The sequence below is a fragment of the Uranotaenia lowii genome, chromosome 3 (assembly GCF_029784155.1).
Source record: "Uranotaenia lowii strain MFRU-FL chromosome 3, ASM2978415v1, whole genome shotgun sequence".
Classification (NCBI taxonomy): Eukaryota; Metazoa; Arthropoda; class Insecta; order Diptera; family Culicidae; genus Uranotaenia; species Uranotaenia lowii.
The window spans coordinates 241,221,941-241,245,285 of record NC_073693.1 but is presented as its reverse complement, the minus strand read 5'-3'; the positions used below and the strand labels follow the sequence as shown (position 1 = coordinate 241,245,285).

At 37.0% G+C, this 23,345-nt stretch overlaps 1 protein-coding gene across 1 annotated transcript; it reads left to right on the top strand.

Moving 5' to 3' along the window:
* The first annotated feature begins 265 nt into the window (after positions 1-265).
* LOC129753229 (uncharacterized) lies at positions 266-5,047 on the top strand. Its single transcript, XM_055749028.1, has one exon. It carries the CDS (start codon positions 266-268, stop codon positions 5,045-5,047), a length of 4,782 nt encoding a protein of 1,593 aa, XP_055605003.1.
* The last annotated feature ends 18,298 nt before the right edge of the window (positions 5,048-23,345 follow it).

Below are 23,345 nucleotides of genomic sequence, written 5' to 3'. Positions count from 1 at the left end.
AAGTGTTCGTTTACCTGAAATTAAATTAAAGGAATTTTCCGGAAATCTCGATGATTGGGTATCCTTTCGCGATCTTTACGTCTCTCTCATTCACTCAAGTGTGCAATTATCAGCTGTACAGAAAATGCACTATTTACGAGCTACAATTTCTGGTGAAGCAGCTCGAATTATTTCTGCGCTTGAGATTACAGCCAACAATTATTTGGTAGCGTGGAATCTATTGAAAGAACGTTATGAGAAACCTAACCTGTTAATAAAGAGACACATGTCTGCCTTACTTTCCGTTCCTTCCTTGAAAAAAGAGTCTGCGCAGGGGCTTGCAGATCTTGCGGACGAATTTGATCGCCATGTATCTCTGTTGGATAAACTCGAAGGCGCTGAGAACCACTGGAATTCATTTCTTATCGAACGATTGAGCCAATGTCTTGATGCTGCAACACTTCGCGAGTGGGAAACATTAGTATCAGCCTTTGACGAATACCCTCAATACCATCAACTTCTCGAGTTTATCCACAGAAGATCGCGAATAGTACAAACCCTAAAGCTCTCCCAATCGGCAACTACCCAATCCGAGAATAAGCTAACGAAATCCAGATCAATTGTGTCACATGTCGTCTCTGATAATGCGCCCAGGTGTGCCTGTTGTAAGCAAGCGCATTTCCTGTTCCAGTGTGAACAATTTCGAGCACTTTCTCCTCAACTCCGTTTTGAACTTGTCAAAAAGAATGGCCTTTGCATAAACTGTCTAAAGGGAACACATCAAGCCAGAAATTGCTCCAGCGGATCCTGTAAAAGTTGTTCGAAGAGGCATCACTCGTTGCTACACCTGCCTCCATTTCCGTCGGCTTCTGGTTCACAACCAGCAGCATCTACTAATCGCCCTGTGCCAGTTCACAATTCCGCTGAAGCAACTTCGTCGCATTCGTGCCAAATGTCGCATCTCGTATCGAATTTTGCCGAAAGCAATCTGTCCGAACAAAATTCGTCTGCCTCACCACCTGATTCGTCGTTTCCGTTATCGTCGCGTGTCGATCCTTTCCCAACGCCGTCGGTCGTTTCCGTTGATAATCCTCCCTCTACCGCCTGCCAAAGTGCGGAAATAAACACCCAACTACAGCAGTCAATAGTTATCTTGTCAACAGCAGTGATAAAAGTGAGAGATGCAGATAATAAATACGTTTTTGCCAGAGCATTGCTCGATAGTGGTTCTCAACCTAGCTTCATTTCGGAAGCCCTCTGTCAGAAACTACGTTTGAAGCGGAACAAACTCAATTCACCAGTTAGTGGAATAGGGCAATCCATCGTCAACGTTCGCTATGGTGTTACGTTAGCCATTGCTTCACGTTTTGAAACTTTCGCTACTCAGTTAGACTGTCTCGTACTGCCAAAGCTTACCGTCTCTCTACCCAGCCATCACATTGACACCTCTCGCTGGAAGATTCCAAAACATCTACCGCTTGCAGATCCGCAGTTCAACATTAGCCAAGGTGTTGATATCATCATTGGAGCTGCTCTGTTCTTCGACCTTCTTCAACACCAGCAATTTTCCCTTGGTTCCGAGTTTCCAACGCTACAGAAAACGGTCCTCGGATACATCGTTTGTGGCACATTGAAGCAGACAAATGCAGAGCCTAGAGAACTGCAAGCATGCCACATCTGCGTTGACGATAGCCTCGATACTCAACTTCAGAGGTTTTGGGAAGTTGAAAACTTCGATGACGGTAAAGCTCTTACTCCTGACGAACAACACTGCGAAGATCACTTTAAAACTACCGTTTCCCATGACGATACAGGTCGTTATATCGTTCGCCTTCCACTCAAGGAAGAGAAGGTCTCGATGCTTGGCGATTCATACACCGCTGCTCTTCGAAGATTCCAGCAAATGGAAAAGAGATTCGCTGCCAACCAAGATTTGCATCACAGCTATTCAGCTTTCATGTCAGAGTACGAGAGTTTGGGTCACATGGAGTTGATTCGCGACGCGCCGCGTAGCCCACAGTTTTTTCTTCCTCACCATGCCATCCAGCGTCCAGAAAGTACGACTACCAAAACACGAGTGGTATTCGACGGTTCCTGTCGTGGAGCAGCCGCTCTGTCGCTCAACGACGCTCTCTACACCGGACCAACAGTTCAGCCAGCTCTTTTCTCTACTGTCGTTAATTTTCGCCTGCCATTGTTCGCCATTACCGCCGATGCAGAGAAAATGTTCCGGCAGATTTGGGTCCACCCTGATGACCGGAAATTCCAGCAAATTCTTTGGCGCAGAAGCCCAACTGACCCAATCAGCACCTACCAGTTGAAAACTGTTACTTACGGTCTTGCAAGTTCGCCATTTCACGCTGCTCGTGTGCTTAACCAACTCGCTATCGACGAGGGAAGTCGGTATCCTCTTGCCGTACCTGTGATTCAAAAGGGCACATACGTAGACGACATAATTTCTGGACACGACGACCACGACACGATGATAGAAACCTGCAAGCAACTAATGGAAATGTTGAAGTCGGCTGGATTTGTTCTGCGAAAATGGGCGTCAAACTACAAAACAGTTCTCAGTGGCGTTCCGGAAGAGTTTTGGGAGACATCAACAGAACTAGAGCTGGATCGTTCTCAAGCAGTCAAAACCTTGGGTTTGTTATGGTTTCCCCAGGAGGATGTCTTCAAATTCAAGATCCCTGCTCTCTCAGAGCTTGATATTGTTACCAAGCGTATTGTGGTTTCTGAGATGTCTCAGCTGTTTGATCCCCTTGGACTTTTGGGGCCTGTAGTCGTCAACGCGAAGATGTTCGTTCAAACCCTCTGGGAGGCTGATCTATCGTGGGATTCTGAGCTTGCAGAAGAGTCGGCACTATGGTGGAAGAAATATCGTAGCGACATTAAGGAGCTGTCATCGTTACAAATCCCTCGAAGAGTTTTGCGGAACACACTACAACAATACACGATCCACTGTTTTTGTGATGCGTCGCAGAAAGGTTACGGTTGCTGCGTCTACATTGTATCATCTGACGAACAAAACCAACTGCACTCGTACCTTCTCACCTCAAAATCTCGTGTCGCTCCACTTCGTGGTCAATCTATTCCTCGCTTGGAGCTGTGCGCAGCTCTTCTTGGCAGCCAATTGGTTCACAATCTGCTAACGAACACAAGAATCACCGGATCCGTAACATTTTGGACGGATTCAACAGTCGTTCTTCACTGGATCAATTCCCGATCTAACTGTTGGAAAGTTTTCGTCTCCAATCGAGTTGCAGAGATTCAACGTCTTACAAAGGGTTCCAAATGGAGGCACATATCGACGGAATTGAACCCTGCTGATCGTATTTCCCGAGGAATGCTCGCAAGCCAGATCCTGCACGACAAGCTGTGGTGGCATGGTCCAGAATTTCTTTCCTCCCCCGTCGAAATGTGGCCGGAAGGCGTTGTATCGATACCATTTAAACCCGAACTGGAAGTGGAAATGCGTCCAATGGTTTCTCTTCACGCAATAGAAGAAAACTTCAACATCTTCACTCGATTTTCGGAGCTAGCAAAGTTATTACGAGTCGTTTCCTACTGTTATCGCTTTCGAAAAAACTGCAAACTTCCGGAAAATGAGCGTATTCCATCATCCTTGTCGCCTGAAGAAGTAGACATTACACTCAAGTCCCTTATTCGAATTGCACAGCACCAGGAATTTCCCACGGAAGTCCGTTTGCATAGCCACACCAAGTCTGGCAATGCTGTCTCACTCGCCTCGAAATCGCCACTCAAAAATCTGAATATTATGATGGATGAATTCGGACTTCTTCGGATTGATGGACGTTTAAAAAATTTGAATGCACCGTTCGATACTCGACATCCAATTCTGTTGCCGGCAAATCATCAACTGAGCTTGTTGATTGCTAGATCGATTCATTTGCAGACACTTCATGGAGGACCTTCACTTCTCCTTGCAACAATTCGCCAACGTTTTTGGCCACTACGGGGTCGAGAGTTAGCTCGGAAGATTGTACGCCAGTGCGTAATCTGCTTCAGGTGCAATCCTACAACTACAAACCAAATCATGGCACCTCTACCATCAGTACGCCTAAAACCAGCCCGAGCTTTTACCTATTCAGGAATGGACTACTGTGGGCCGTTTTTCGTTCGTCCGCTGTTTGGGAAAGGTGCGTCGGTTAAAGTTTACGTTGCGTTGTTCGTCTGCTTGGTGGTGAAGGCCGTGCATCTCGAAGTCGTCGCTGACTTGTCGACCGTCGCGTGCATCAACGCCGTCAAACGTTTTGTCGCCAGTCGTGGCCGCGTTCTCGAATTGCACTGCGACAATGCAACCGCTTTCGTCGGGGCGGATCGCGAATTGCGTCGACTTCGGAAGGAGTTCCAGCAACAATTCAAGTCGAAGGAATGGGGCGAATTCTGCGCAGGACACGGCATCATCTTTCGCTTCATCCCAGCCCGCTCACCACACTTTGGTGGCCTCTGGGAAGCCGGAGTGAAGTCCTTTAAGTATCATTTTCGTCGCATAATGGGACAAAAGGCTTTCTCAATGGACCAACTCCTGACCATCGTTGCACAGATTGAATCTGTATTGAACTCTCGCCCACTCATTCCTTTAACCGACACTCCGGACGACCTCTCATCGCTTACTCCTGGTCACTTCCTCATTGGAGAACCGCTCGTCTCAATTCCCGAGCCCGACCTTCTTCATCTGTCGCCTAGTCGAATCACCCGTTTGCAGGACATGCAACGTTCGGTTCAAGATCTGTGGCGCTCCTGGTCGAGGGACTATGTAAGCCAGCTTCATCAACGCAGTAAGTGGAGACGCCAAACTTCGGACGTTCAACAAGGTCAACTGGTGCTACTGAAGCTCGACAATTACCCTCCACTTCAATGGCCTCTTGGTCGAATCATCCAAACCATCACCGGTTCCGACGGACGAGTACGCGTTGTGGTGGTCAAAACGGCGTCTGGCGAATACAAGCGAGCGATCACGGAGGTCGCAGTCCTGCCAATTGAGACCAGCAACGGCGAGGGTCCATCAGCATCAACATCGATCAACGACGTGGTCTGTTGAAACGGATGGTTTCAACGGCGGCCGGCATGTTGCGGCATACATTACCTACACAAAATAGTTAAACCTAAAAATAAGAAATTTGAATTATTACTGAATTACACATTACCTCACCTAGAATTATACTCACCTTGGAACAAAATTAATATTTTACCTACATTATACTTTCCGTGTACACTTACCATAAATACCTACTTACCTTGGTACTTACCATGAATTCTGTAATACTGGCATCCCTGAAATGATAAATGTCAAAGTTAGGAAAAAACATGACACAATTTTACACTCGTGGTGAGAACGTCAGCAATTTTTGTGCCAACATCGACCAACTTGTTTGACCGCAAAAAAGATCGTCTGGAACCGATCCGAAGTTTCCCCAGCTAGAACCAGTCGTCGTTCGAGGAGAGGAAACCAACGTGAGCAGCAGAAGCAGAAATCTCAGGTGATTATCAAAACACCAACTTTTTCGAGATTATTTGATTTCAAGTAAGAGTTGTTTTATAACAACACTATGCGATAAAAAGACAAAGCATTTATAAGAAAAAGAACCGGTAATTATTTATATCGACTTCAAGCGCTTAATAATCCTTGATTCATTCTTGTACTATTTATCTATTCAAGTGTTAAAAATCGGTTTTGACAGTACATTTGGAATCTAGTACAGCACTTACCCGAGGTAAGTTCTGGGCCAATTTATTAAACTTTTAATTAAATTAAGTTTCTTAAGAATTTGTCAGTCTTAGCATTTATGAAACGTTTCAATTGAATAAAATGTTGGAAGGTACATCAACTCGACAACGTAGGTAGAATTTAGGTGCCATAATTAACTTTGATGTACGTAATTTCAGAAAAAAAAAAGTTCACATTTGGTTTCAAAATTCTTCATCTTCACTTACCCCGGTGTTCCTTTCCAATCCGTGTTGCCGACTCTACTAGAAAACTTGAACCACTCTTTCTTCGAACCATCTATCGAAACACCAACTGGATCAAAGGGAAATCGATCATCAGCGGTCTCCCAGGGACACACGTTTGGAAGAAAGTTTACTTGAAGAAATCCTATACAAGCTTTCGGATAAAACAGGGAACGCAGGACACCATCTAATGAAAGCTCAACTGGAATCGGAGAGAATTGATGTAAATGCGAATCAGCGGCGCTAGTTGCCTGAAGTTTTTTCGGTCGGTGATTTTTCCAAACGATGGAGCAGCGTTAGTAAGCTATCCCCTTCATTGTGGAGTTTGAAAACCAGTAGCAGCACGCAGCAGTAGTCGGGTCCCAATCGAATTGGGTTCATGCAGCAGAAACGGGATAGAGGCCCACAGGATAGAGTAACCGTGGTCCACGGTATCACGATGAAGAACAGAATGCGATGGCCACCTGAAGACGACCGAGTACCATTTTGCAAGTACTGATCCGACCGATCGACCGAACTCACCACCAACACGAAGGTGGTAAAGAGGAACTTGCAGTAGTTTCCGCTCATATCCCAAACAATCTAGTTGCTCGTTTGACATGCGTATGACGTTGTTTCTTGATAACAATCGTCTGAAATAGGCTTGGTTAATGTTTTTAAAGATATAATTATGAAGAAAACTTACATGCTTTGGAAGAAAACTTAATTTTCAATTCAAGAACCGAAATAATTCTCCTGTTTTTATTGATCGCGAATGTAAACACTATTTGTGGAATAACATGACAAAAAGGACATATAATGAAATCGTTTATTTCCAATTATCAATAGTGAAATTTCAGAAGTTATTAATATTATTATTGAGTTTTTTTCTTATCTAATAGGTTCAAATTTTCAAAGTCGTTCTCCTGAAAACGAATTTTTATTTATTTTTTTAAATTAAATATGCTTTTTTAAAATATAGGACCATTGAAATGTTACGTAGCGCGTTAAGAGGTGGTCGGGGTTTATCAGCCAGTTGTAGTGCGTGAATTTGTATTTTGTTATATTTCAAACGAACGAAGCTTGCAGTTGGTTTGAAACCAGGAAATCGTGTTTGAAATTTCGAAACATCTTCATCCAATTTTGTTTACGTTCGTAGTTGGCTGGGGCGAATTGGCCCATCTCGCCGACGAATCTCGTCCTCGCCGGTTTCGTCAGGTTTCGTTCGTTATTTATTTGTATCACAGCAAGTTATAAGGACTTAAAGATAAAATGACATTATGTTGGATGGCAAAAATGTTTGCATTTTATTGTTTTTTTTTATTTCGGGAAACGGTCAATTTAATCGTAAATTTAAAAAAGTATCAACTTGAATAAAAAAATTATTTTTCCTAAAAAAAGTTTCAGAACGGAGCTTTTTTCTTCGCAACAATCCAATATTATATACTTACCAAATAAATCCTGTTTGTTTAGTATGCTACAAATTACTGCACGCTTCTTTTGTCAAACTCAAAATAAGGTTGTTTTAGTTCAAAATAGCACTTCAGTGGCAGCCCTCAACTTTGAGTTCACAGTTCGAACCTCTGCTTTGAATTATCGCAAGGAGGAAAAATGAAACACAACTTAATGTCCATAGAATCGAACGAAGTTTTGAATGTCGACCAAACTTAATTTTGAGTACGTAAAAAGGAGAGTGAGGAGGCGAGATTGCGAGATGATCCAATCCGTCCAATCCCAATCTATCAAATGTAAACAACTAACTATTAAGAAAATAAAATCGTTTACCGGCGTTTGAAAAATAAGGTGTTGACGAGAATTTAACCGGTTAATCCGGATTTTAGTCGGCGAAACTGTAGAGCAACCAGAAAGGAGCATATTTAGAGAATGGTACGGCTGTTAGAACCTTGCGAAAGGGTTCAAAGTTTGCCGTCACTAGTCAACAAAATGATGGAGGAGATGGTGATCTTGCGGTTCAAGAACAGCTTGGAGGTCGCCCGGAACGTGATGATTTGCACTCCATGACACGATTCGCTTCAAGCTAAAGGTTATTTGGGAAAGGATCAAGAGAACCGGCAAGAATATTAAGATAATGGATGTCGTAACTCAGATTCAGGCTCATAAAAATGTTTTAGCCTGGCCGGAGTGTAATTTCGTCTTTATAATCTCTATTCAGAGGATGGGAAAGAATTAAAACCGCTTTAATTTGTATAACTTTTTGTAATGAATGATCGAGTTTTGTTATAAGGGTTGAAAGGTTTTCTTCGCTTTGACCCCCATTCAGAAAAGTATGATCAATTCAAAATTAGACAAGATTTAGGTTCGAAGACTTCTTAAATTTTATATTATTTCTTTGACATTTTTATTCATATAAATTTTGTTATTTCTTTAACAATTTATGTTTAGTCTTTGTTTTCAGATTTGTATATAATTTAAGTTTAGGATACCCGAATGATGCATAATTTTGCTATATAGTTAATTGTACAGTAAAAAATAGTTTAATTTTGGTCTCAGGTTTGGGTTTTATAAAAACAAATGGACAGCTCAAATATGCGTTGTTTTGCTATCAATTAATTTTAAAGTAAATTTTGGTTTCAGTTTGCTGTTGATACTTGAATTTGGTGTTAGTTTGCTGTCAATTTTATGCCTTAATTATGCCTTATTTTGCTGTCGCTGGAAAATCAACAGCAAATTTTGCTCACAGTTTGCTGTTGACAGCACATTTTGGTCTCTGTTTGCTATTGATTTGGGCATCAAAGTCTGCTCGGGTTTACCTTTCTTATTCAAAACATAACCAAGGAGCGTAATGCGATTGTTGTTGTAGTTCAAACAGATAATTTTAAAGCTCGTCATAAAATCTATGATTAGGTGCAATTTTTTCCACTGCTTTGGTGGATCGTGTTCCTAGTTAGAAAACTATCTGATTGTTAACAAAATTCAAGTCATTCATACCGTTTATTGCGATCCTTCGGGCATCGAATTCAATGTTGTTTTGTTGGATTAGAGAAGCGTTCACTTTAGAGCTTGAACATTGAACCAGAATCCCAAGCAGCATTTCAATTACAAGCCAAAAATTTGAAAGATGTTTAAGACTCTCAACCAAGAACCTATAGTTTTAATTCTGATGTTTTGGGTTTTAATCTGAATTTATTATTTTTATTATTACCTCAGAGAACAGACGTACAAGCTTGTGTAAAATTTCCAACGATCGTTTTGGACCAATTTTTTGTTTTTTGGCTGGGCCACCAGATGTTTCCAAACACACCAAAGAGAACTGTCAAAACCAAATTGAAAAAAAAAATAAAATTTTGGTCAGTTTTGAACAGATCGTTTAAACTGTTTGGCATGTTTCAAGAAAATTGCTGTTAGACTGTATTAACACTTTTGTCCGGTTGCATAATGGAAAAATATCTTAAAAGACAATCCCTATTTCCTTCAAGATAAAGGTGCTAAATTTTTGACAATGGGATGCAGAAGTGATACTTGAAAGTACCGTAAAACGGGATAACTTTGAACACCGGAGTAACTTTGACCAACAATAAATTTTTGCACATTGTCTTCAATAACTCAGTCTATAGTTTAAATTTTTTGAAAACTGTTTTCTACGTGTGAAAGCCAGTATCAAATAGGCAAAATTTAGTTTGTCTTCGATTTTTTTCCTGTTAGTAGAAATGTAAATTCAAAATCTTAAAATATCTATTTTTTTCAAGGCTTGCAAACAAACAGCCTCTCCTGATGAAACCAAAAAGCATTTAGAAGCAAACGGGTTGTTGAATGTGAAAGAACTACTATATTTCTATGTATATGTATAGATATAGAGCTATTTTTAAAGTAATTTAGTGATTATTTTTTTATATTTGAAAATAAGGATATTTTCCAAGAGTAAGCCCGTATTGGACAAATGGATAGGAACCCTATCAAATGGTTAACTTTGAAAAAAAAATTAAATGGAAATAGTGGGAGGACCAAGGGGAATGTGTGAAGGTAAAATTCGTTTGTTTTTTTGTAACTCAAACTATTTAGAAATTATTTTAATTTTTGTTCCTAAATGTATGCTCCATAGTAGTTCTTTTTTCGATTATAAATGTTCATAAAAGAAAACGTTAAAAAGCCAGGTCAAATTGATAAACTAGCATTTCTAAATATTATGAAGGATACACATGATCAAGAAAACTCTTTAAAACCGTCAAAATAGAGACTGATCAATGTTAACCCTAAGCATCAAATTCAAAACAGAGACGAAAAGGATTTTTCAATAAAATTTAAAGTGATCTTATAAATTTCTGCAACTGTTATTGATTTCGACTGCCTCAGCAGTGCAAAAAAAATTAATAAAAGTTTATCACTGGTGCTTTTTATACAGTTTTTACTTATTGACTTTTTTCGATGAGTGATACAACTTATTTTCTATTTTTAAATTAATGTAGGGTTTCGGGTTACTTTTGGGGACATTTGATGATGGGTGGAAAAAAGTAACTCGAAACGTTACGTGAATTTAAAAAAAAAATGTTTCACTCTACGATTACGCCTTTTCGAAAACTGGGCACTTGAAATATGATTTGTAACTTTTGAACGGCGCAATAGAATGCACTGTTTCAAGTCAATTTTCAACGTATTTTTTGGATGCCAGCATTTGAAATTTTACACACTTTTTGAAATTTTTTTGTTCGAGCTTGTACGTCTGTTCTCTGTGTTATTACTTTTTCTACGACTTGGGAATTTGAAATAAATGTGAATAAAAAAAAAATATGAATCTGGTTCTAAGTTTTCAATACTGGATCCTCATTTTGAAGCCAAAATATGGAAACAGAAATGCAATCAGGATTTTAATAATATGGAACCAGAACCTCTCTGGAGTGAGTAGAATCTCATTTAAAATTTAATGTTCAAATACGAATTTCTATCAACGAGCATGAAAATTTTGAAAAAACTGAAGCAGAATTCTTAACTGGGGATAAGTTTTCGAGGTTACTCGTGAATAACTCATTGATCATAACTCAATGATCAAAATTTGATGGAGAATTTCAAATTTTGAGTGTAGAATAGAATATCTCGCCTGCTTTTCTGGACCCTCATGGGGGTTTAAGCCCCAAACATGTACATATTTTATCGAATACACTCCTCAAACTAAACTTAACGCTTAGTGAAAACAATCTTCAAACTTTGAATTTCGTTTGAAATTTCTGTTTCGAATTTTTTTTCTATTTTAACAATCCAGTCATCTAATTGAAGCTTTTAATTTTTGAATGTTTCAAGTATTTGCTATTATTTGATTCGATGATCTCTTGTGGATTGCTCATCATTTAAAATTTAAACTATAATTCTGACTTTCGATTCTGAATTCTGAATCTAAAACTTAATTTCATCATAATTGTTTCATCAGAACAGAAGGAACGTGCTACGTGAGTTGAACAGTAGAGAGGAGTGGCAGAATTAAATTCATTTGACTCCTCCTTCTTCGAACGAGGGGTAGGGAAGTCCATCCCTTCTGCCTGTTTTTTTTTCTTTTCTGTTCCCCCTTTTGGTTTTTGCAGATCCTTTTTTTTCGTTCATCGATCACGTGCTACAAGGCGCAAAGACAGATCATTTTGCAGCTTTTTTTGCACAGAATTTTTCGGCAGATTTCGGTTTCTCGCTTGGAAAAACATCTTGAAATCCAATTGTTTCATTTTCGATATTGCACTCGAGATCTTTAATTTTTTTTTTTCTTTATCTGACCCTCTCTTTCTTCAGCTGAATCAGAACATTCTTTTTTCTATGGTTTTCAAGATTCATGTCGAAATGAAAAAAAAACCTTTGAAACTCGTGTGTCATAAATTACATGCTCCCGAGCTATATGGTTCTTTTCTTTAACCAGATAGTCATCCAGCCAGCCAGCAGCCTTACAAACAATCACCAATTATGTCAAATTACGAGCACAATGCCACCTTCTAAAGGCAGCGATCAAAAAGCCAATTATACAGTTTCGAGGATCAGCAGTTTGGTTCTTTTATGTGCTCGAATGCCTTATTCTATTGATGGCCCGAGGCAGAAAAAAAACTGTCGTTTTGTGAATAATAACCGGGTGAAAAGGCTCAAAAACGGCCACGGCTCGATCTCGCCGGAGTCATTATGTCTGCAGGATCAATGGCTTGCAGGCGATATGTATGACCTCCGCTGGCAATAATGGCAGGACAACTTTAGATTCGCCAAACTCCGGCTTCCACCAAAAAGGACACAACAGTTCGGCGAGCGTGCTGCTGCGGTGGGTTGCAACTGATCTGGGACCCCAAGCAATTGTATGAAAGCGGAAAATTTGTTAACATCACTCCGGCCAGAATGCAAAGGTTCGAGACCAGGTGCTTGCTTCCTTCGAGAGGATCGATCCTTTCGAGTGTTTACAGTGCCCAACGAATGCAACAATATCGAAATACAATGGGTAAACAAATGTAATTTTATTGACGCTCGATTGGAACATGATTTCGGGAATCGTCTTTTCTTCTCGGCCTTCAATTGTCGAAGAGATACACACTTTGATAGAACTAAGATGAGCAGCTGCAGCCTACAGGTCAGAGCGATCGCTCGATTTGGATAACTGTGATATTACGAAGCTATTTATGAAATAAAAATTACGATTGTTTAAGTATATATGTATATAGATATACATAAAATTCTAATAACCATAACTGCAATTTGAATCCTGTGAGAATCTAAAGTTTAAACTTTTCAGTTAATGAATCTGTAATTTAACCACGTTTAGCATTAAAATTATTTTATTTTTTTTCAGTAGTAATAAATTCTACTAAATGCTCCAGCAGGATTCAGCTCAATTTTAAGAGCCATGATATTCGTCAAATTTATCATCCCATATCCATGTGTTGCATATGAAAATGCGTTTTGTGACATTGATATGATAGTATTCATCCAGGCGCTTTTTTTTGAGGCTCTATAAATAAATTTTACTCAAACAGCGTAATTAAGGCCCTCAGGATCAGAGGGGTGCAAGTGCCAAAATCATCAATTTTGAGTTAAGTATACCTAACGATTTTTCATGTTTAAATGTACATCTGGCGCAAAACTTAAATTTTAAATAATTTATTTAACACTTTTTTGATTGAATTAAAACTGCTCGAATTCGAAAAAAATATATGAAAATCGAGCACATTCATAACTTTTAAGCGCGTTTTCTCGAAACCATCATTTAGCAGGGTGGCCACAGAATCGGGAAAACCGGGAATTGAAAATTGAACCGGGAAAACCGGGAAAAAATCGGGAATTTTGTACCAAAACCGGGAAAATTTACAAAATGAAACCAAAATTCAGTTTTGGTTCCAAAATCAGGGATTGAACCCAAAATTCAAAACTCAATTTCCAAGTCAGAATTCAACAGTTCAAAAATGTGGGGAGTAAGCCATGACTTTTGGGCATCGCACGCGTTTTTGTTTTCGGCCTTAATTTTTTTAATCAATTACAATCAAACTAGAAATTTTAAAATTAAACAGTGGAAAATGATACATTAAGTGACTGGTCGTTGTTCCCGGAGTGGTTCGCACTTTGTTTCGGCATGCAGAATCCTAGTTGGGAGAGTTCGGAAGGAATTTTAAAGTCAGTTGCTCCGGACTAGAGGAAAAGTTTTCTAGTCAAAAACTTCCGAGACTTATTTGGTGAGATCAAACCTTTTCCATTATATTGAACGTTATTTTCCTAATACACATTGTCATTAGATTAGTGTAGCTATTTTCAAATTATGCTGTAGGTTTTTAAGTAATCCATATGAAGCGTTTGGTAGGGAACTCCACGCTTTATTCCTCCCCTTGCTCCAGAATCTTTTGCGGTAATTACCACATGGTTGGCCTGGCCGTAGTTTGACATCGCTGAAAATTTGCTTAGTTAAAAAGAAAACCTATCAAACGCACTGTTTGGAAAATTAACTTTTTTCAATCACTGGTTATAATTTATCTAGAAAATTTCAAATTACACTTTAAAAGCTTGAATATGTAAAGATTGCTTTAAAAATCTGCGGAAATCTCGAGTTAACTGTTTTCTAACCTAATCCGTGACGAAAATTGAAATTGAATTTACAAAAATCCATTGAACATTTTTCCTTTTTTCATAAGGGTGTGTTATATCGATAGAAGACACTATGTTAATTCTTCAAAAATCTTAAAATGATTCAACATTGCATCAGCATTCCTCAAAATATACATATTTGTGCTTTGAGTGACATTCAAGAAAAAAAATCCTTGAATTTGAATGTTAAAAAGACCCATGCCAAAATAACAAAAATTTTGCAATAATTTAAACTTTTAAAAGTTTAAACTTTTGAGAAAACTGAGGCGTCCTTCAAGTTTATATTTCACAGTCTGGTGAAATATGAGAATTTAAGGACATTTCGGAATATTTTTTTAACGAAATGAATCAAATAATTTTTCAAAAGCATAAGTCAAAAAAAAAAAGAAATCTTCAACTAAATTGTAAATATAATTTCAAACTTTGATATCGAAAGCTCATAAATGTTCTTCAATGATGTCACGAATAGTTACATTTTTTCAATCGCTGTTTTTTTCAAGCGTTGTTTCTTTGAATCTAGAATAGCTAGGTAATTTCTTAATCCTCTATCAAATGGAAGATAATAAATAGATTCGAAATCTGTTTTTGTTTTTTATATACCTACAGTTGTCGGTTTATTAGTTATCAATGATAAATTTCACTCAAAACTTAGTAATTTTAAAATTTCAAAACCCAATATCACCATAACCAGATTTGACAGAATCTGACAAATGATTCGAATTTAGGACGGCACAATCAATTTATGAAACAAAGGCTTTACAGATTTGAAAACATGTACATATCATGTTTGTATTGTAATCTGCATTTTTAAACTTATTTTTTGTTTTCACCGACTTTTTTCGGCGAGAATTAAAACGAAAATTACATGCCAATTGGTCCAAACGTTTCGAGCTACTTTTGACGTTTCGCTCCTCCTCAGTGAACTATCTAGCGATCGTCGTACTTTTATTCGCTTTTATAACTTAGCTCTTGGTTTCTGAAAATTTTAAGTGTTTTAATTTTTAAAACCTTATTTGTCCACTTTTTAACTTGTTTTTTGCATAAATCCTGAAAGTTAGTTTTATATTGTGTTAGAAGAAATTTATAAAATTTGTTTTCCTGATACAGGGGTTGTTATAAAGCCAACATTACAAAATACGTTATTGCTCTATTATTAACCGGAACAGTTATCTAATTCTCATAATTTTACCTCGAGAAATTGACTCAACATAAAAATATATGTTGGACAATTTACTGTTACTTTTTTCACTGAAATCAAATCCACATTTTTCTGCATATCAAACTAATTCTCTACTGAATGCAAAATGAAAACATTAAGATTTTTTTATTGATGAAAATATTTTTATTGCCAAAAAATAGATCCGTTTTTCAATAATTTTAATTGTTAAAATAATGGACGAAATCGGTTTTTTTAATTATAAATATAGTTTGTAATGTTTGATAGTACTGAATTGTGCTAAAAATATTAAAAAAAAAAAAGTTCGAAACCAAATATGAAGTCTTATGCAAAAAAAAACATGTTATCTTGAACTCAAAATCCACGAGTCTTGAAGTTCAGATTTTTTTAAAAGTATAAGTAGTTTAATTCGAGTATCAATTAATTTTAACTGCAAAATTTACTATGCTTTGAAAATCAAAAATAAATGTTTCTTATTTTTATTGATTTACGATACTTTTGATTTTATTCTAATAAATTTTCATATCATAATTTTGAATTCCTTTTGCATATTTTTTTCTATATTCATTTCAAAACTGAAATTCCTTATTTTAAAATTAAAAAAAAAACAATGAGTGGATCTGAATTGAATAAATGATTTAAATTTTGTCTATATCTCAAACTTTGATATGCTGTTGAATAATCCTCAAAACTGTTTGATAAAGACTCTGTCAATTGTTGCCCATATTTTTTTAAACTTTTGAAGTCAGAATTCAAGATGCAAAAACAATGTTTGGTGAATGGTTTCTTATTAGTTATTCATTGAAACAAGTTGCAAAAATTTTTTTTAGCACGAGTCGTAAATTCATTTAACGGGGCTTGCCGAGAAGGATAATTCCGTCGAAAACTGAAAAAAATCGTGTATTTCACGAGTGGCATACATTTTTTTTTGAAAATTTGGAAAATTCTTTGAAAATCCATTAATTGACCTACAAGAAGTGCATCTTGCAAATAACAACATGTCAATGACTATGCAAAATGACTGAAAATTTGCAGACAAAAAACAGTTTGTATTAAAAATTAGCGCTTTTCGATAATGTTTTCAGTGTCCAAAAGTTTACTTTTCAGCACTGAATTACATGAAATACAATTATGATAACGATTCAAAAATTAATTTTTTTTTGTAGAGAAATGAATCCAACTGTGTTAGATGAAATTTCAGGGACTAGATAAGAGAAAATCGATGTTGAAAAACATACGAAAAAAAAAATTCGCCTTGTCTCCCGGTAGGACTTGAACCCACATCTTGCGCCTCTCCGGGGCCCATGTATTAACATTCTACTACAGGAGACCAACCTGGCGTATGAATATTATACTGGTTGAGTGTCGATGTCTATCGGAATGAAGGGAATAGTTCTCTCATGTGATCATAATCATTTTTCTTGGTCTATTTCTATTCCCATCATTTCATCTTACGGTAGTTGGAATCAAGTTTGGACATTTTTAAGCACGGCAAGATTTGCATTGCCTTCTCATATCCTGCACGGGTTGTCAGTTATGATGAGAAATGATGCGTTTGCCGTATTTGGATATCCAGCCAATTTCGGTGTTTGGCACCGCCTTATTTCTATTTTTAAACTTTTTCGCATGTTTTTCAATATCGATTTTCTCTTATCTAGTCCCTGAAATTTCATCTCAGACAGTTGGATTCATTTCTCTACAAAAAAAAAAGTTTCGCTGACTGAATGTTTGAGTCAAGACCCATCTCTGGGTCGCAGTTTAAAATAAAAAAAAAATAAATAAAAAAAAACCAGATTTTTTTTTGCAAATATTGACTTTTAAAATATATGAAAAATTTGTACTAAATTCTAAAGAATATATTTTTAAAACTTAACTTAAACAGAATACAAGTTCTTCTGAAAATCTTCGGATATCTGTTCATAATTAACCAGGTTATTATGGGACAGTAATGAACATTGTTCAAATTCTTGTTAAGTAAAAATTTTGAGTGTTGGCAATATTTCTAGTGGAATCTAAATACTGCGTCGAGATATGCTTTGTGGTTTTTAAAAATTTACCCTTAATTAGTCATGGGGAATTTTTGTAGTCACAAAGGAACAAGGAATCTTTTCCATACAATTCCATTAGTCGTTGGACTAAAACGAAATCGACAAAAACAACAGACAGCAAATTCCCTTGAAAAATACCAACAAAACTGGTCGAAACGTCGGGTATTTCATAAACCACCGTTGTTTGATCTACATCCAAGACTGAAAAAACCAAAATAAAATTACTATACATAAAAAGTTGTAAACATGTTTTAAAAACCCCATAACGATTTTGTGTAGGATGTTTTTTCTATCATTTATATGAATGTGATGAAAACCTAAAAATAGAATTGAATTCGTCTAAGTGTTCAATTATTTTAACATTATGAAACAACCAAATCAATGGAATAATGAAAATTTTGCTATATTCAAACGAAAATGGACCATCAAAGTCTGGAAAACCTTGAACTTTTGACCGGGAAAACCGGGAAAAACCTGGAATTTCAGAAAGAAAAAGTTGTGGCCACCCTGATTTAGGCAGTTGCGCCCCTCTGATCCCAACCGCTTCGATTATTGATAACTAGATGGCCCGATGTGCTTTGATATCCCTTCCAAATAAAATTTAGTTTGTTAAAATTATTTGGAGTAAAAAAAACTCTTTTTTGAATTCAATTTTAACTATATTTGAAAGCGAACTATTTTTATTTAAAGCTGAGCTTCTAGTAAAAATCCAAGATTGTTGAAACTGTAAACCTAGAAAATTTGAAAATTATGAAAAAAGCTGTTCAAACTACATTCTATTTTCAAACAAATGCGAACATTTCTTTTATTTCTACACTAACAATAAACTTGAAACGTTCGTGAACTGAATCATGGGTTGAGATCAACCATACGTAGTACGGAACAGAACAAACGTATTAAAGATTCATGAATTGTTTAAAAAACGAATGAATTTTTCAAACATTTAAAATCAAAGTTTTGTAAATTAAACGTGGCAGTAACATCATACGTTAATTTTGAAGCTTTGAATTCCACTTTTTTAACTTCATTTATAAAGATTATTGCGGAATAAGAATTCGTGGAAAATTTCCAAAATCTTACAGTTTTATAGTTAAGAATCAATATTCAGAATCGAAGTTTGCATCGTTATAATTGTTTTGTCGTTTAAAATTTTTATGTGTTTCCCGTTTACAAAAAATACCTTTTGGCCTTTTTGGGAAGAATGACAGCCTGCTGTTAAACTCCTTTAAAAATTACAAACGCCTGATATTATGCAATATTAGTTTTGCTGATCTCATATGTATATTATAAAACCCGATTTAATACACTGTAACGTTTTTGAGCAAAATTCAGTATAGAGAAATAAGATGTAGCATTAAAGCACCCAAAACATAGTTATTCACCCACTGCGTGAAGGAATTTGCGCTAAAGGCAAACGAGCGTGTAGCGACGCTAGAAAATTTCTCGACGCTCGAACAACTTCAAGTTGCCCGGTTAGAAAAACCGCTGAGCATAAACGTCGACAAGTAAAAAGGAGGGAAAAAAGCTTGGTGTGCTTCATCCACGCGGCGTAGTTTTTCGGGAGTGGCAGCCGTTTTTTGAAGTGGCAGAAAAAAAAAACCCTCTAGGTAGGGCCGTTCCGTTCCGTGTCGGGCCAACCATTGGCATCTCCAACTGGTCGCGGTGGAAAATTGCCGGACCAAAACAACCCCTCCTAGAGGTAAGCCCCAAAGCACCCCCTTAAGAGCACACGCTAATCCTGAACTTTTCTGCAGGGTTTTTCATTCGGAAACGAAAATTCAGTTCCGCACAGGAAAGAGACTGCGGTAGTTTTTTTTACAAAGAGCCGGAAGTTTTTATTCCGAAGGCCGATTTTCATTCCGCACCAGAAGCGAGTATTTATTACGGATTGGAAGCTTTTTTATTCGGAATCAAACTTTTTTGCAAAGAGCCGGAAGTTTTTATTCCGAAGAAGATTTCAATTCCGCACCTGGAGCAAGCTGTCATCACGCACCGGAAGCGGACTGTGAGTTTATTTTGTACCGCTCCGAAAGCGAACTGCGGAAATTATATTTCGAGCCGGAAGTTTTTATTCCGAAGCAAGCTTTTGTTCCGCGCGAAAGCAGGCTGCCGAAGTTTTTTATGCCGCTCCAGAAACAGACTGCGAGAGTTTTTCTTGTTCCGCACGGAAGCAGGCTGCGGAAGTTTTTGTTCCGCTCCGTGAGCAGACTGCGGGAGTTTTTGTGCCGCACCGTGAGCGGACTGCGGGAGATCTTTTTGTTCCGCCCGGAAGCAGGTTGCGGGAATTTCTTTTCCGAACCGAAGGCGAAGAGCGGGAAGTTTTTTGTGCCGCACCGGAGGCCGACTGCGGGGTCTTGGTTACGCACCGGAAGCAGATTGCGGGAAATTTTATTCCGCACCGGAAGCAGACAAGTGCGAATGTAGGCAGCGCTAGTACCGCGATTGGAGCTGAAGTTGCTGAGTGGCAGACGAGGCCAAGGTGCGCTGGGAGAGGCGCAGATCCACCGTGGAAGCTCGATCTTGCCTAAGAAACTCCAGGAATTCGGCAAGACGAGTGGAGCAGTGATTCCGTGATGAACATATCACCGTGCGAGCGAATCATGCATGTTGTAATCATGTAAGTCGATATTCTTGCTACTTTAGTCTTAGGGTGCGAGGCGAAATGCCACTATTGCACAAGCTCACACTCAAGTTATGATTGCTCTATTTTGGCCACAGATAGCGCCATCTTTAGTAAAAGAGTCTTACACTCGTAACAACACTTAACAGTGGATTGGAGCCTTCCTTACAGAGTGTAAATTATCTCTGGAAACATATGAAACAATAATGGATTCCTTATTTCTTAATTATATATGATTAATCTATGAAAAAGATATTGATTAAAAAAAATCGAAAGCAAAAATTACTAAACTCAAAGGATTACTAAAAAAAAGTAGCCAGTACGTTTTTTGGAGGATAAGCGAACTGATATTCAACGAGTTCATTTACTATCAAAATATTTCAAACTGTTTAAGTTTAAGAGCCACATTTCTCGACGCTCACTAGTGGTCAAGGCGTCAGCCGCCTGAACTCTCATGATAGATGGCGTGGGATCGATTCTCGGCTGGTTGATGAACTTTTTTTCAAATTTTCGATCGCCCCCGTAATTAATTTAGCGATTGCTGGCTACTGTTGCTGAGCAAATAACTACTTTTTTAAGCATGGTATTTACTATGGAATAGAACAATTTTGAACAATTTTGTTTCCAAATCCAATTTTTTGAAACTAAATTCATCAAAATCGTAAAACCCAGAATAGGGCTTTTGCACAGTGCATTAGTATTAGTAAGCCGTTGGGCAAACAAATGTCACAGCTCCATGTGAAATGAATACAAATCGACGTAAGAAAGTAGTGTCGTAACATTTTTCAAAAGCTAAAACATTTTTTGACTTGTTTGTGACTTTTCTAATTTAGGGTGAGGATTCGAGCGTTTTTAGTGGAAGCAGGACAAATATTGCTCAAGTTTCTTAATCAGTTTCGTGACGAAAACTCTTAATTTCATCTTCCTGGTTCTAAATTTTATATGATAGACCCCAATACGTGAGCAAAGGACCTGGGGAAAACGTTTAATGTGCTTTACAATGAGGGTTGGCTTGTTTTTCATTTTTGTTTTGCTTAGTTCTGCACTGATATTCAATAAAATACTCACAGAATCGTTTCCACTTGTTAGCAAATGATCCGAAATATACTTTATGAATGTTTTTCAGATAAATTGAGCATTCATTTAAAGGAAACCCAACATTTTGATGGAATTTTGCGTTATTCGCATATAAAAACCTCTAATGTGTGCCCAACAGACCTCTTGTATGTGTGTAGCAAAAGCCCTATAGGAGAAAGGGTGGTAAGAACGTTTCAATGGAACATACAAATCCACGGACATCTTCGTAACTCGTCGAGCTGAGTCGATTGGTATATATAAAGTGGGGTCTTGGACCCTTAATTAATGATAGCCCCAACTGACCGTTAGCTATGCCTTTCTGTAAGAAAGCCAAAAACATGTTCTTTGAAATGTATAGGGTTGAATCCATTAAGCTAAGCAAAACACAATAGACTTGTTCGAGTCAAAAATTTTAATTATATGTTGAACTCAGGCATTTTATATTTTGTTTTTATCCGTTTATATTGAAAAGGTCTACTCCCAGAGTCATAGGATATGTATGATATCATTTGAAATGACTAAATAAAAATTAATGAAATATTCATAGTATATGATTAAAATTAAAAAATACTGTATGTATCTGAAAACCAGAAAATTGCGCCTTAAAGTATGCAATGATACTAGAGTAGTAGACAAACTCTTTGAATTCTCTTTGTCTGATACTTACAAACTGTGGCATGAGAACTAATATGACAAAAATTGTCAAAGGACGTTTTATCTTCGGATTTTGCCAGATTTTTGCTTAGGTTCAGGGCACTATGGCACTGAATCAAGCCTCCTTTAATACAGGATCAAGTCTCCTGTAGCTTAAAAAATGTCATAATTTTTTTAGTCTCACGACAATGCTTCTAGTTCATCTACGAGTTCATGTATCGTTCTAACTTTTGGAGCAAATAAACTTGAAATTACAAGCTGTCAGAGAGTGCAAAAGACGGCGAGTGGCTAAATTTTCCCAAAAAGATATGGTGAAAATAAGAAAAGGGGATCAAGTGTCCCCATTGCCCCTATTTAAAATCGAAGTTTGCATCGTTATAAATTTTCTGTCGTTTAAAAATCTAATGTGTTTCCCGTTCACAAGAAATATTATTTGGCCTCTTGGGAAGAATGACAGCTTGCTGTTAAACTCCTTTAAAAAAATAGAAACGCCTGATATTATGCAATATTTGTTTTGGCTGATTTCGAAATCATACGATCGTACACGCAGAAAAATAGAAATTAGTTTCAAAGGAAAGTGCCACGAAAACAAAGGATTAAGTTAAGTTCTTAAAAATTTATAAGATTGAATCATTTAAGCTGAGCAAAACACAACAGACTTGTTGTTGATGTTGAACATAGGCATTTTATAGTTTATGTTGAAAAGATCTAACTGCCAGAGTCATGCGGGATATGTATGATATCATTTCAAATAACTAAATGAAAATTAATGAAATGTTCATAGTATATGATTCTAATTGATTAAAATTTAAATAATCCAAGAAAACGCATAATATAAATGTGAAATAAAGTATTTTTCATTAATGCGCCCTAATTTATGCTGTACAATGCCATTTTTTTGTTCATGAAAATTAGCCCCTTTTAATAGGCGAGTAAAACACATATATAACATCATTTTGTAATGCTCCTCATCGTGTTTATGGAATGTATATGATATGGGTTCTGAAATTATAATTTTCAATTTTTTTAATTAAAATGATTAACTCTATCGAAAAAATTGTCACAAAAACAGGATCTTAATAAAGAACTGCGACCAGTAAATAGAGGATTCCATTTCCTCAAATCCTATTCCCATTTCAACGACAACACAAAAAAAAAACAAATCAAAAGGGTTGACATTACACCGCAATCAAAACTAATTGATGACGCTTGAATGCCCATTGAAATCAACCCCCGATGAGGAAAAACGCATGCATATTTTTTTCAATAAACGAATACGCAGTAGGAAGGTATTTTTTCTCATTTCGATGACTGATTGCCGAGGGATCATAATTAGGATTTTTAACAGCAGGTCAAGAACTGAGTTTTCATAAATTAATGTAGAGTATGGAATAGATAATACAACTTTTTTTTTTAATGTTATCGAGTGCCGTGTGCTGTCACTTACAAATAAGCCAGAAAATAAATAAAATGTTTTAAACATTGATAATCTTGAATTATTCTCACCAAACATGACATTTTCTGTTCCCATAAGACCCTCTTATGAAAAGAAACAACTACTCATTGAAGTAGGTGTTCATCTGAAGAATTCATTCTCGTCATAAGACAATCTTATGAATTTCATTGATTTTTCTTATGGCGCCAGTTCATAAGAGAATCTTATGGTATAAATAATAGTATTTTTCTGAGTGTAGTATTTATCAGCAGTTAACACGGAAAAAAATTGAGTGGTCATCCCAATGACGCTGTCATGATAATTTAACCATTTCAGCGCTATAGTATTTTCAAC

Bases quoted from the DNA above. Each gene is read 5' to 3' on its own strand.
- LOC129753229 (XM_055749028.1), top strand. From the start codon at position 266: ATGTCTGCCTTACTTTCCGTTCCTTCCTTGAAAAAAGAGTCTGCGCAG.